Here is a 13,549-nt window from a genome sequence, read left to right as displayed (position 1 = left end):
TTTTAATGGGATTTTTAATGGGATTTTTAATGGGATTTTTTGTGCCTTTTTAATGGGATTTTTTGGGGGGTTTTGGGGGGGATTTTTGGAGCCTTTTTAATGGGATTTTTAATGGGATTTTTAATGGGATTTTTGGGGGATTTTTAATGGGATTTTTGGAGCTTTTTAACGGGATTTTCGGCTGGAATTTTTTGGGATTTTTTGAGCCTTTTTAATGGGATTTTTGGGGGTGATTTTTAATGGGATTTTTTGGGGGGATTTTTCGGGATTTTTAATGGGATTTTTGGGATATTTTTGGATTCTTTTTAATGGGATTTTTTTGGGGATTTTTTGGGGATTTTTAATGGGATTTTTTGAGGGATTTTTTGGGGTATTTTTTGAGCCTTTTTAATGGGATTTTGGGGGATTTTTGGGGGATTTTTGGATTCTTTTTAATGGGATTTTTGGGGGAATTTTTGGGGTATTTTTAGATTCTTTTTAATGGGATTTTTGGGGGATTTTTTGGGATTTTTAATGGGATTTTTGGGGGATTTTTGGGGGGATTTTTCGGGGTTTTTAATGGGATTTTTGGGGGATTTTTGGATTCTTTTTAATGGGATTTTTGGGGGAATTTTTGGGGTATTTTTTGAGCCTTTTTAATGGGATTTTTAATGGGATTTTTGGGGGATTTTTTGGGATTTTTAATGGGATTTTTTGGGGGATTTTTCGGGATTTTTAATGGGATTTTTGGGGGGAATTTTGGGGGTATTTTTTGAGCCTTTTTAATGGGATTTTTTGGGGGATTTTTTAATGGGATTTTTAATGGGATTTTTAGTGGGATTTTTTGAGCCTTTTTAATGGGATTTTGGGGGGGAATTTTGGGGTATTTTTTGAGCCTTTTTAATGGGATTTTTTTGGGGATTTTTAATGGGATTTTTAATGGGACTTTTAATGGGATTTTTTGGGGGGATTTTTTGAGGCTTTTTAATGGGATTTTTGGGGGCTTTTTTGGGATTTTTAATGGGATTTTTTAAGCCTTTTTAATGGGATTTTTTGGGGGATTTTTAATGGGATTTTTTGGGGGGATTTTTAATGGGATTTTTGGGGGGATTTTTAATGGGATTTTTAATGGGATTTTTTGGGGGGATTTTTCGGGATTTTTAATGGTATTTCTTGGGATTTTTGGAGCTTTTTTAATGGGATGTTGGGGGGATTTTTGGGGCTTTTTTAATGGGATTTGTTGGGGGATTTTTGAGGGATTTTTAATGGATTTTTAATGGATTTTTTTAATGGATTTTTTGAGCCTTTTTAATGGGATTTTTGGGGGGATTTTTTGGGGATTTTTTAACGGGATTTTTGGGGGGAATTTTTTGGGATTTTTGGATTCTTTTTAATGGGATTTTTTGGGGGATTTTTAATGGGTTTTTTAATGGGATTTTTGGGGAGATTTGGGGGGAATTTGGGGGGTATTTTTTGAGCCTTTTTAATGGGATTTTTTGGGGGGATTTTTAATGGGATTTTTAATGGGATTTTTAATGGGATTTTTGGGGGGATTTTTTGGGGGATTTTTAATGGGATTTTTGGAGCTTTTTAACGGGATTTTTGGGGTGTTTTTGGGGTTTTTAGGGCATCGTGAAGCAGGACTCGCTGGTGATCAACCTGAACCGCAGCAACCCCAAATTGAAGGATCTCTACATCAGACCCAACATCGCCCAGAAGAGAATGCAGGGATCCCTGGAGGCTCACGTCAACGGTGGGGGGATTTTGGGGTCGGAAAGGGGGGATTTGGGGTCTTTTTGGGGTCAGAAAAGGGGATTATGGGGTCAGAAATAAGGATTTGGGGTCAGAAAGGGGGGTTTTGGGGTCCTTTGGGGGTCAAAAATGGGGATTTTGGGGTCAGAAAGGGGGAATATGGGGTCAGAAATGAGGATTTGGGGTCTTTTTGGGGTCAGGAATGGGGGATTTGGGGTCAGAAAGGGGGGATTTCGGGTCAGAAAGGGGGGATTTGGGGTGTTTTAGGGGTCAGGAATGGGGATTTGGGGTCAGAAATGAGGTTTTGGGGTCTTTTTGGGGTCAGGAATGGGGGATTTGGGGTCAGAAAGGGGGGATTTGGGGTCAAAAATGACGTTTTGGGGTCAGAAATGGGGGATTTGGGTTCAGAAAGGGGGAATTTGGGTTCCTTTTGGGGTCAGGAATGGGATATTGGGGTCGGAAAGGGGGGATTTGGGGTCAGGAATGGGGGCTTTGGGGTCAGAAGAGGGGAACTTGGGGTCAGAAATGAGGTTTTGGGGTCTTTTTGGGGTCAGGAATGGGGGATTTGGGGTCAGGAATGGGGGATTTGGGGTCCTTTTGGGGTCAGAAAGGGGGGATTTAGGGTCAGGAATGGGGGATTTGGGGTCAGAAAGGGGGAATTTGGGGTCAGAAAGGGGGGATTTGGGGTCAGAAAGGGGGTCAGGAATGGGGGATTTGGGGTCACAAATGGGGTTTTGGGGTCCTTTTGGGGTCAGGAATGGGGGATTTTGGGGTCAGAAAGGGGGGATTTGGGGTCGGAAAGGGGGAATTTGGGGTCGGAAAGGGGGAATTTGGGGTCGGAAAGGGGGATTTGGGGTCAGAAAGGGGGAATATGGGGTCCTTTTGGGGTCAAAAATGGGGATTTTGGGGTCGGAAATGGGGGATTTGGGGTCAGAAATGGGGTTTTGAGGTCCTTTTGGGGTCAGGAATGGGGGATTTGGGGTCAGGAAGGAGGATTTGGGGTCAGAAAGGGGGGTTTTGGGGTCCTTTTAGGGTCAGGAATGGGGAATTTTGGGGTCGGAAAGGGGGGATTTGGGGTCAGAAATGAGGATTTGGGGTCTTTTTGGGGTCAGAAAGGGGGGATTTGGGGTCAGAAATGAGGATTTGGGGTCTTTTTGGGGTCAGAAAAGGGGATTATGGGGTCAGGAATGGGGGATTTGGGATCAGAAAGGGGGGATTTGGGGTCAGAAAGGGGGAATTTGGGGTCAGAAATGAGGATTTGGGGTCCTTCTGGGGTCAGGGATGGGGATTTGGGGTCGGAAAGGGGGGATTTGGGGTCAGAAATGGGGTTTTGGGGTCCTTTTAGGGTCAGGAATGGGGAATTTTGGGGTCAGAAAGGGGGGATTTGGGGTCCTTTTGGGGTCAGATAAGGCGGTTTTGGGGTCACAAATGGGGATTAGGGGTCAGGAATGGGGATTTGGGGTCAGGAATGGGGGATTTGGGGTCAGAAATGAGGTTTTGGGGTCTTTTTGGGGTCAGGAATGGGGATTTTGGGGTCAGAAAGGGGGGATTTGGGGTCGGAAAGGGGGAATTTGGGGTCGGAAAGGGGGATTTGGGGTCAGAAAGGGGGAATATGGGGTCCTTTTGGGGTCAAAAATGGGGATTTTGGGGTCGGAAATGGGGGATTTGGGGTCAGAAATGGGGTTTTGAGGTCCTTTTGGGGTCAGGAATGGGGGATTTGGGGTCAGGAAGGAGGATTTGGGGTCAGAAAGGGGGAATTTGGGGTCCTTTTGGGGTCAAAAATGGGGATTTTGGGGTCAGAAAGGGGGGATTTGGGGTCAGGAATGGGGGTTTTGGGGTCTTTTTGGGGTCAGGAATGGGGGTTTTGGGGTCAGAAATGAGGATTTGGGGTCAGAAAGGGGGGTTTTGGGGTCCTTTTAGGGTCAGGAATGGGGAATTTTGGGGTCGGAAAGGGGGGATTTGGGGTCCTATTGGGGTCAGGAATGGGGATTTGGGGTCAAAAATGACGTTTTGGGGTCAGAAATGGGGGATTTGGGTTCAGAAAGGGGGAATTTGGGTTCCTTTTGGGGTCAGGAATGGGATATTGGGGTCGGAAAGGGGGGATTTGGGGTCAGGAATGGGGAATTTGGGGTCAGGAAGGGGGGATTTGGGGTAAGAAAGGGGGAATTTGGGGTCTTTTAGGGGTCAGAAAGGGGGGATTGGGGGTCAGGAATGGGGTTTTGGGGTCAGAAATGGGGTCAGGAATGGGGTTTTGGGGTCAGAAATGAGGTTTTGGGGTCTTTTTGGGGTCAGGAATGGGGAATTTGGGGTCAGAAATGAGGATTTGGGGTCTTTTTGGGGTCAGAAAAGGGGATTATGGGGTCAGGAATGGGGGATTTGGGGTCAGAAAGGGGGGATTTGGGGTCAGAAAGGGGGAATTTGGGGTCAGAAAGGGGGAATTTGGGGTCAGAAATGGGGTTTTGGGGTCAGAAATGGGGTCAGGAATGGGGAATTTGGGGTCAGAAAGGGGGGATTTGGGGTCAGGAATGGGGTTTTGGGGTCCTATTGGGGTCAGGAATGGGGGATTTACGGTCAGAAAGGGGGAATTTGGGGTCAGAAATGGAGAATTTGGGGTCTTTTTGGGGTCAGAAAGGGGGGATTTGGGGTCAGAAAGGGGGATTTGGGGTCACAAATGGGGTTTTGGGGTCCTTTTGGGGTCAGGAATGGGGATTTGGGGTCAGAAAGGGGGAATTTGGGGTCAGAAAGGGGGGTTTTGGGGTCGGAAAGGGGGGATTTGGGGTCCTATTGGGGTCAAAAATGGGGATTTTGGGGTCAGAAAAGGGGATTATGGGGTCAGGAATGGGGATTTTGGGGTCAGAAATGGGGTCAGAAAGGGGGGATTTGGGGTCAGAAATGTGGGATTTGGGGTCAGGAATGGGGGGATTTGGGGTCAGAAAAGGGGGATTTGGGGTCAGGAATGGGGTCAGGAATGGGGGATTTGGGGTCAGAAATGAGGATTTGGGGTCTTTTTGGGGTCAGAAAAGGGGATTATGGGGTCAGAAAGGGGGAATTTGGGGTCATGAATGGGGAATTTGGGGTCCCATTGGGGCCAGGAAGGGGGATTTGGGGTCAGAAAGGGGGAATTTGGGGTCCTTTTGGGGTCAAAAATGGGGATTTTGGGGTCAGAAAGGGGGAATTTGGGGTCAGAAATGAGGATTTGGGGTCCTTCTGGGGTCAGGGATGGGGATTTGGGGTCAGAAATGAGGATTTGGGGTCAGAAAGGGGGGTTTTGGGGTCCTTTTAGGGTCAGGAATGGGGAATTTTGGGGTCGGAAAGGGGGGATTTGGGGTCCTATTGGGGTCAGGAATGGGGATTTGGGGTCAAAAATGACGTTTTGGGGTCAGAAATGGGGGATTTGGGTTCAGAAAGGGGGAATTTGGGTTCCTTTTGGGGTCAGGAATGGGATATTGGGGTCGGAAAGGGGGGATTTGGGGTCAGGAATGGGGAATTTGGGGTCAGGAAGGGGGGATTTGGGGTAAGAAAGGGGGAATTTGGGGTCTTTTAGGGGTCAGAAAGGGGGGATTGGGGGTCAGGAATGGGGTTTTGGGGTCAGAAATGGGGTCAGGAATGGGGTTTTGGGGTCAGAAATGAGGTTTTGGGGTCTTTTTGGGGTCAGGAATGGGGAATTTGGGGTCAGAAAGGGGGGTTTTGGGGTCAGAAAGGGGGAATTTGGGGTCGGAAAGGGGGAATTTGGGGTGAGAAAGGGGGATTTGGGGTCAGAAAGGGGGAATATGGGGTCCTTTTGGGGTCAAAAATGGGGATTTTGGGGTCGGAAATGGGGGATTTGGGGTCAGAAATGAGGATTTGGGGTCTTTTTGGGGTCAGGAATGGGGGATTTGGGGTCGGAAAGGGGGAATTTGGGGTCAGGAATGGGGGGATTTGGGGTCTTTTTGGGGTCAGAAAAGGGGATTATGGGGTCAGAAAGGGGGGATTTGGGGTCCTTTTGGGGTCAGGGATGGGGGATTTGGGGTCAGAAATGAGGATTTGGAGTCTTTTTGGGGTCAGGAATGGGGGATTTGGGGTCAGAAAGGGGGGATTTGGGGTCTTTTTGGGGTCAGAAAGGGGGGATTTGGGGTCAGGAATGGGGAATTTGGGGTCCTTTTGGGGTCAGGAATGGGATATTGGGGTCAGAAAGGGGGAATTTGGGGTCAGGAATGAGGATTTGGGGTCCTTCTGGGGTCAGGGATGGGGATTTGCGGTCAGAAAGGGGGGATTTAGGGTCAGAAAGGGGGAATTTGGGGTCAGAAAGGGGGGATTTGGGGTCAGGAATGGGGATTTGGGGTCAGAAATGGGGGTTTTGGGGTCAGGAATGGGGGATTTGGGGTTGGAAATGGGATTTTGGGGTCAGAAAGTGGGGATTTGGGGTCAGAAAGGGGGTTTTGGGGTCTTTTAGGGGTCAGGAATGGAGGATTTGGTGTAAGAAAGGGGATTTGGGGTCACAAATGGGGAATTTGGGGTCAGAAAGGGGGAATTTGGGGTCAGAAATGAGGTTTTGGGGTCTTTTGGGGGTCAGGAAAGGGGAATTTGGGGTCAGAAAAGGGGATTATGGGGTCAGAAAGGGGGGATTTGGGGTCAGAAAGGGGGGTTTTGGGGTCAGAAATGTGGGATTTGGGGTCAGAAATGGGGGATTTGGGGTCGGAAAGGGGGATTTGGGGTCAGGAATCAGGTCAGATAAGGGGGATTTGGGGTCACAAATGGGGTTTTGGGGTCCTTTTGGGATCAAGAATGGGGGATTTGGGATCAGAAATGGGGATTTGGGGTCAGGAATGGGGATTTGGGGTCAGGAATGGGGTTTTGGGGTCGGAAAGGGGGGATTTGGGGTCTTTTTGGGGTCAGAAAAGGGGATTATGGGGTCAGAAATGGGGAATTTGGGGTTGGAAAGGGGGGATTTGGGGTCTTTTTGGGGTCAGGAATGGGGGATTTGGGGTCAGGAATGGGATTTTGAGGTCGGAAATGGGGAATTTGGGGTGAGAAAGGGGGATTTGGGGTCAGGAATGGGGTTTTGGGGTCAGAAATGGGGTCAGGAATGGGGGATTTGGGGTCAGAAAAGGTGGATTTGGGGTCCTTTTGGGGTCAAAAATGGGGATTTTGGGGTCAGAATGAGATTTTGGGGTCTTTTTGGGGTCAGAAAGGGGGATTAGGGGTCAGAAATGAGGGATTTGGGGTCGGAAATGGGGAATTTGGGGTCAGGAATCGGGGTTTTGGGGTCAGAAATGAGGTTTTAGGGTCAGGAATGGGGAATTTGGGGTCCTATTGGGGTAGGAAATGGGATTTTGGGGTCAGAAAGGTGGGATTTGGGATACTATTGGGGTCAGGAGTGGTGGTTTTGGGTCAGGAATGGGAATTTGGGGTTGGAAATGGGGATTTTGGGTCGGAAAAGGGGAATTTGGGGTCATAAATGGGGGATTTGGGGTCAGAAAGGGGGATTGGGGGTCAGGAATGGGGATTTGGGGTCAGAAATGAGGTTTTAGGGTCGGAAAGGGGGGATTTGGAGTCAGGAATGGGGATTTGGGGTAAGAAAGGGGGAATTTGGGGTCAGAAATGAGGTTTTAGGGTCCTTTTGGGGTCAAAAAGGGGGGTTATGGGGTCAAGAAGGGGGGATTTGGGGTCAGGAATGGGGATTTGGGTTCCTATTGGGGTCAGAAAGGGGGATTTGGGGTCAGGAATAGGGTCAGATAAGGGGGTTTTGGAGTCACAAATGGGGATTAGGGGTCAGGAATGGGGGATTAGGGGTTGGAAAGGGGGGATTTGGGGTCAGAAAGGGGTTTTTGGGGTCTTTTTGGGGTCAGAAAAGGGGATTATGGGGTCAGGAATGGGGAATTTGGGGTCAGAAATGGGGTTTTGAGGCCCTTTTGGGGTCAGGAATGGGGGATTTGGGGTCGGAAATGAGGTTTTGGGGTAAGAAATGAGGTTTTCGGGTCCTTTTGGGGTCAGGAATGGGAATTTGGGGTTGGAAACGGGATTTTGGGGTCAGAAATGAGGGATTTGGGGTCACAAATGGGGGATTTGGGGTCATTTTGGGGTCAGCAATTAGTGGCTCGTTAATTAGGCTTCCAGTCCTCATTTTGGAGGGGAGGCTTTGGAATGGATTCAGCCGCACTTTGGGGGCTGATTGCTCATTAATTACCCCCCCTTCCTTTAATTACCGTCCTCCTTAATGAAGGCCCGGTTAATGAACGCAGGGCTGATCAATTAACAAAGGCCTAATTAATTAAGAAAGGGCTAATGAATTAAGAAAGGCCTAATTAATTAGTTGGTGTCCCGTTTAAACATCTCTGCCTGGCGACAAGGTGGTCATGAATTAATCCCTCATTAACGCCCCATTAATTAATTAATCGGGGTTTCACTTCAGGTCACTGCACAGTGACAAGCTGGATGTTAATTAACCCCATATTGACGGCTCATTAATTAATTAGCATCTCGTTAATTAGGCTTCCAATCCTCGTTTTGGAGGTGATGGTTTCGAAGGGATTCGGTGGCGCTTTGGGGGCTGATTGCTCATTAATTACCCCCCCTTCCTTTAATTACCGTCCTCCTTAATGAAGGCCTGGTTAATGAACGCAGGCCTGACCAATTAATGAAGGCCTAATTAATTAAGAAAGGGCTAATGAATTAACGAAGGCCTAATTAATTAATTAGGCTTCCATTTCACGTCGGTGCGGGGCGACAAGGTGGACATGAAGTAATCCCTCATTAACGCCCCATTAATTAATTAATCGGGGTTTCACTTCAGGTCATTGCACAGTGACAAGCTGGATGTTAATTAACCCCATATTGACGGCTCATTAATTAATTAGCATCTCGTTAATTAGGCTTCCAGTTCTCATTTTGGAGGGGAGGCTTTGGAATGGATTCAGCCGCGCTTTGGGGGCTGATTGCTCATTAATTACCCCCCCTTTCCTTTAATTGCCATCCTCCTTAATGAAGGCCTGGTTAATGAACGCAGGGCTGACCAATTAACGAAGGCCTAATTAATTAAGAAAGGGCTCATCAATTAAGAAAGGCCTAATTAATTAGTTGGTATCCCGTTTCACGTCAGTGCGGGGCGACAAGGTGGACATGAATTAATCCCTCATTAACGCTCCATTAATTAATTAATCAGGGTTTCACTTCAGGTCACTGCACAGTGACAAGCTGGATGTTAATTAGCCCCTCATTGACTGCTCATTAATTAATTAGCATCTTGTTAATTAGGCTTCCAATCCTCATTTTGGAGGTGATGGTTTTGAATGGATTTGGTGACGCTTTGGGGGCTGATTGCTCATTAATTACCCCCCCTTCCTTTAATTACCATCCTCCTTAATGAAGGCCCGGTGTACGAATGCAGTCCTGACCAATTAATGAAGGCCTAATTAATTAAGAAAGGGTTAATCAATTAACGAAGGCCTAATTAATTAATTAGGCTTCCATTTCACGTCGGTGCCTGGCGACAAGGTGGACATGAATTAATCCCTCATTAACGCCCCATTAATTAATTAATCGGGGCTTCACTTCAGGTCACTGCACAGTGACAAGCTGGATGTTAATTAACCCCTCATTGACGGCTCATTAATTAATTAGCATCTCGTTAATTAGGCTTCCAATCCTCGTTTTGGAGGTGATGGTTTCGAAGGGATTTGGTGGCGCTTTGGGGGCTGATTGCTCATTAATTACCCCCCCTTCCTTTAATTACCGTCCTCCTTAATGAAGGCCTGGTTAATGAACGCAGGCCTGACCAATTAACGAAGGCCTAATTAATTAAGAAAGGGCTAATCAATTAACAAAGGCCTAATTAATTAATTAGGCTTCCATTTCACGTCGGTGCGGGGTGACAAGGTGGACGTGAATTAATCCCTCATTAACGCCCCATTAATTAATTAATCGGGGTTTCACTTCAGGTCATTGCACAGTGACAAGCTGGATGTTAATTAACCCCTCATTGACGGCTCATTAATTAATTAGCATCTCATTCATTAGGCTTCCAATCCTCATTTTGGAGGTGATGGTTTCGAATGGATTCGGTGGCGCTTTGAGGGCTGATTGCTCATTAATTACCCCCCCTTCCTTTAATTACCATCCTCCTTAATGAAGGCCCGGTTAATGAACACAGGCCTGCCCAATTAATGAAGGCCTAATTAATTAAGAAAGGGCTAATGAATTACGAAGGGCTAATTAATTAGTTGGTGTCTCGTTTAAACATCCCTGCCTGGCGACAAGGTGGACATGAATTAATCCCTCATTAACACCCCATTAATTAATTAATTGGGGTTTCACTTCAGGTCACTGCACAGTGACAAGCTGGATGTTAATTAGCCCCTCATTGACTGCTCATTAATTAATTAGCATCTCGTTAATTAGGCTTCCAATCCTCATTTTGTATGGGAGGCTTTGGAATGGATTCGGTGGCGCTTTGGGGGCTGATTACTCATTATTTACCCCCCCTTCCTTTAATTACCATCCTCCTTAATGAAGGCCTGGTTAATGAATGCCAGGCTGCCCAATTAAGGAAGGCCTGATCGATTAAGAAAGGGCTAATCAATTACAAAGGGCTAATTAATTAATTAGGCTTCCATTTCACGTCGGTGCGGGGCGACAAGGTGGACATGAATTAATCCCTCATTAACGCCCCATTAATTAATTAATCGGGGTTTCACTTCAGGTCATTGCACAGTGACAAGCTGGATGTTAATTAACCCCTCATTGACTGCTCATTAATTAATTAGCATCTCGTTAATTAGGCTTCCAATCTTCATTTTGGAGGTGATGGTTTTGAATGGATTTGGTGGCGCTTTGGGGGCTGATTGCTCATTAATTACCCCCCCTTCCTTTTAATTACCATCCTCCTTAATGAAGGCCTGGTTAATGAACGCAGGCCTGACCAATTAATGAAGGCCTGATCAATTAAGAAAGGGCTAATGAATTAACAAAGGCCTGATTAATTAATTAGGCTTCCATTTCACGTCGGTGCCTGGCGACAAGGTGGACATGAATTAATCCCTCATTAACGCCCCATTAATTAATTAATCAGGGTTTTGCTTCACATCAGTGCACAGTGACAAGCTGGATGTTAATTAACCCCATATTGACGGCTCATTAATTAATTAGCATCTCATTAATTAGGCTTCCAATCCTCATTTTGGAGGTGATGGTTTTGAATGGATTCGGCCGTGCTTTGGGGGCTGATTGCTCATTAATTACCCCCCTTTTCCTTTAATTACCATCCTCCTTAATGAAGGCCTGGTTAATGAACACAGGCCTGCCCAATTAACGAAGGCCTAATTAATTAATTAGGCTTCCGTTTCACGTCGGTGAGGGGCGACAAGGTGGACATCCTGTACAACAACATCAAGCACGCCGTGTTCCAGCCCTGCGACGGCGAGATGATCATCGTGCTGCACTTCCACCTCAAGGTTTGGGGCAAATTTGGGCAATTTTGGGTCATTTTGGGCAATTTTGGGTGGTTTTGGGGCTTTTTGGTGATTTTTGGTCATTTTGGGGGTTTTTATTTGGGGTTTTTTGGGTCATTTTTGGGTCTTTTTTGGGTCTTTTTTGGGGTCGTTGGCGCGTTTGGAGGAGGTTGTCATTCTTCACTTCCAATTGAAAATATGGGGTGATTTTGGGTCAAATTTGGGCAATTTTGGGCAAATTTGGGCAATTTTGGGTGATTTTGGGGCTTTTTGGTGATTTTTGGTCATTTTGGGGGTTTTTATTTGGGGTTTTTGGGGTCATTTTTGGGTCTTTTTTGGGGTTTTTTGGGGTCGTTTTGAGCTCGTTGGCGCATTTGGAGATGGTTGTTGTGCTTCACTTCCAGTTGAAAATATGGGGTGATTTTGGGGTAAATTTGGACAAATTTGGGCAATTTTGGGTGGTTTTGGGGCTTTTTGGTGATTTTTGGTCATTTTGGGGGTTTTTATTTGGGGTTTTTTGGGTCATTTTTGGGTCTTTTTTGGGTCTTTTTTGGGGTCGTTGGCGCGTTTGGAGGAGGTTGTCATTCTTCACTTCCAATTGAAAATATGGGGTGATTTTGGGTCAAATTTGGGCAATTTTGGGCAAATTTGGGCAATTTTGGGTGATTTTGGGGCTTTTTGGTGATTTTTGGTCATTTTGGGGGTTTTTATTTGGGGTTTTTTGGGTCATTTTTGAGTCTTTTTTGGGTCTTTTTTGGGGTCATTTTGACCTCGATGGCGCATTTGGAGGCGGTCGTTGTGCTTCACTTCCAGTTGAAAGTATGGGGTGATTTTGGGTCAAATTTGGGGAATTTTGGGCAAATTTGGGCAATTTGGGGTGGTTTTGGGGCTTTTTGGTGATTTTTGGTCATTTTGGGGGTTTTTATTTGGGGTTTTTTGGGTCATTTTTGGGTCATTTTGGGGTTTTTTTGGGGTCGTTTTGAGCTCGTTGGCGCATTTGGAGATGGTTGTTGTGCTGCTCTTCCAATTGAAAATATGGGGTGATTTTGAGTGAAATTTGGGGAATTTTGGGCAAATTTGGGCAATTTGGGGTGGTTTTGGGGCTTTTTGGTGATTTTTGGTCATTTTGGGGGTTTTTATTTGGGGTTTTTTGGGTCATTTTTGGGTCTTTTTTGGGTCTTTTTTGGGGGTCATTGGCGCATTTGGACTCGGTCGTTGTGCTTCACTTCCAGTGGAAAATATGGGGTGATTTTGGGCAAATTTGGGCCATTTTGGGTCATTTTATGGGGATTTTGGGGGGATTTTGGGTCCCTTTTGGGTCTTTTGGGATTTTTAGGGTCATTTTGGGGTCTTTTTGGGGGTAATTTTGGGCAATTTTGGGTCATTTTGGGGCCAATTTTTTGGGAACATGTGGATTTTGGGGCATTTTAGGGTCATTTTGGGGAGATTTTGGGTCATTTTTGTGGGATTTTGAGTCATTTTTATGGGATTTTGGGTCATTTGTTGGGATTTTGGGTCATTTGGGGTGAAATTTTGTGGATTTGGGGTCATTTGGGTGCAATTTGAGTCATTTTGGGGGCAATTTGATGGATTTTGGGTCTTTTTTGTGGGATTTTGGGTCATTTTTATGGGATTTTTGGGTCATTTGTGGGGATTTTGGGTCATTTGGGGTCAAATTTTGTGGATTTGGGGTCATTTGGGGGCAATTTGAGTCATTTTGGGGTCATTTGGGGGGGAATTGCTGGATTTTGGGTCATTTTTGTGGGATTTTGGGTCATTTTTGTGGGATTTTGGGTCATTTTTTGGGATTTTGGGTCATTTGAAGTCAAATTTTGTGGATTTGGGGTCATTTGGGGGCAATTTGAGTCATTTTGGTGCCATTTTGATGGGAATTGCTGGATTTTGGGGCATTTTAGGGGGATTTTAGGGTCCCTTTTTGGTCTTTTGGGATTTTTGGGCTCATTTTAGGGAGAATTTGGGGTCATTTTGTGGGGATTTTTGGGAGATTTTGGGTCATTTTTATGGGATTTTGGGTCATTTCTTGGGATTTTGAGTCATTTGGGGCCAAATTTTGTGGATTTTGGGTCATTTGGGGGCAATTTGAGTCATTTTGGGGGGAATTTGATGGATTTTGGGTCTTTTTTGTGGGATTTTGGGTCATTTTTATGGGATTTGGGGTCATTTTGGGGAGAATTTGGGGTCATTTATTGGGATTTTGGGTCATTTGGGGTCAAATTTGGTGGATTTGGGGTCATTTTGGGGCCAATTTGAGGGGAAAGTGTGGATTTTGGGTCTTTTTAGGGTGATTTTGTGGGATTTTGGGTCATTTCTTGGGATTTTGGGTCATTTGGGGTCAAATGTTGTGGATTTGGGGTCATTTTGGGGGCAATTTC

The 13,549-nt window shown here is 45.9% G+C and overlaps 1 protein-coding gene across 1 annotated transcript in view; it reads left to right on the top strand.

Moving 5' to 3' along the window:
- Positions 1 to 13,549, top strand: part of SUPT16H (SPT16 homolog, facilitates chromatin remodeling subunit) — a 57,822-nt gene that overhangs the window by 15,633 nt on the left and 28,640 nt on the right. Inside the window, exons 6-7 of the mRNA XM_048930241.1 lie at positions 1,606 to 1,732; positions 11,041 to 11,159. Of these exons, the coding sequence (XP_048786198.1) occupies positions 1,606 to 1,732; positions 11,041 to 11,159 (246 nt within the window). The remainder of the gene's footprint in view (positions 1 to 1,605; positions 1,733 to 11,040; positions 11,160 to 13,549) is intronic.

Source organism: Lagopus muta, chromosome 35 (genome assembly GCF_023343835.1).
Source record: "Lagopus muta isolate bLagMut1 chromosome 35, bLagMut1 primary, whole genome shotgun sequence".
NCBI classification, from domain to species: domain Eukaryota; kingdom Metazoa; phylum Chordata; class Aves; order Galliformes; family Phasianidae; genus Lagopus; species Lagopus muta.
The sequence above is the reverse complement of the archived record's forward strand: the minus strand, read 5'-3'. Positions and strand labels throughout refer to the sequence as shown.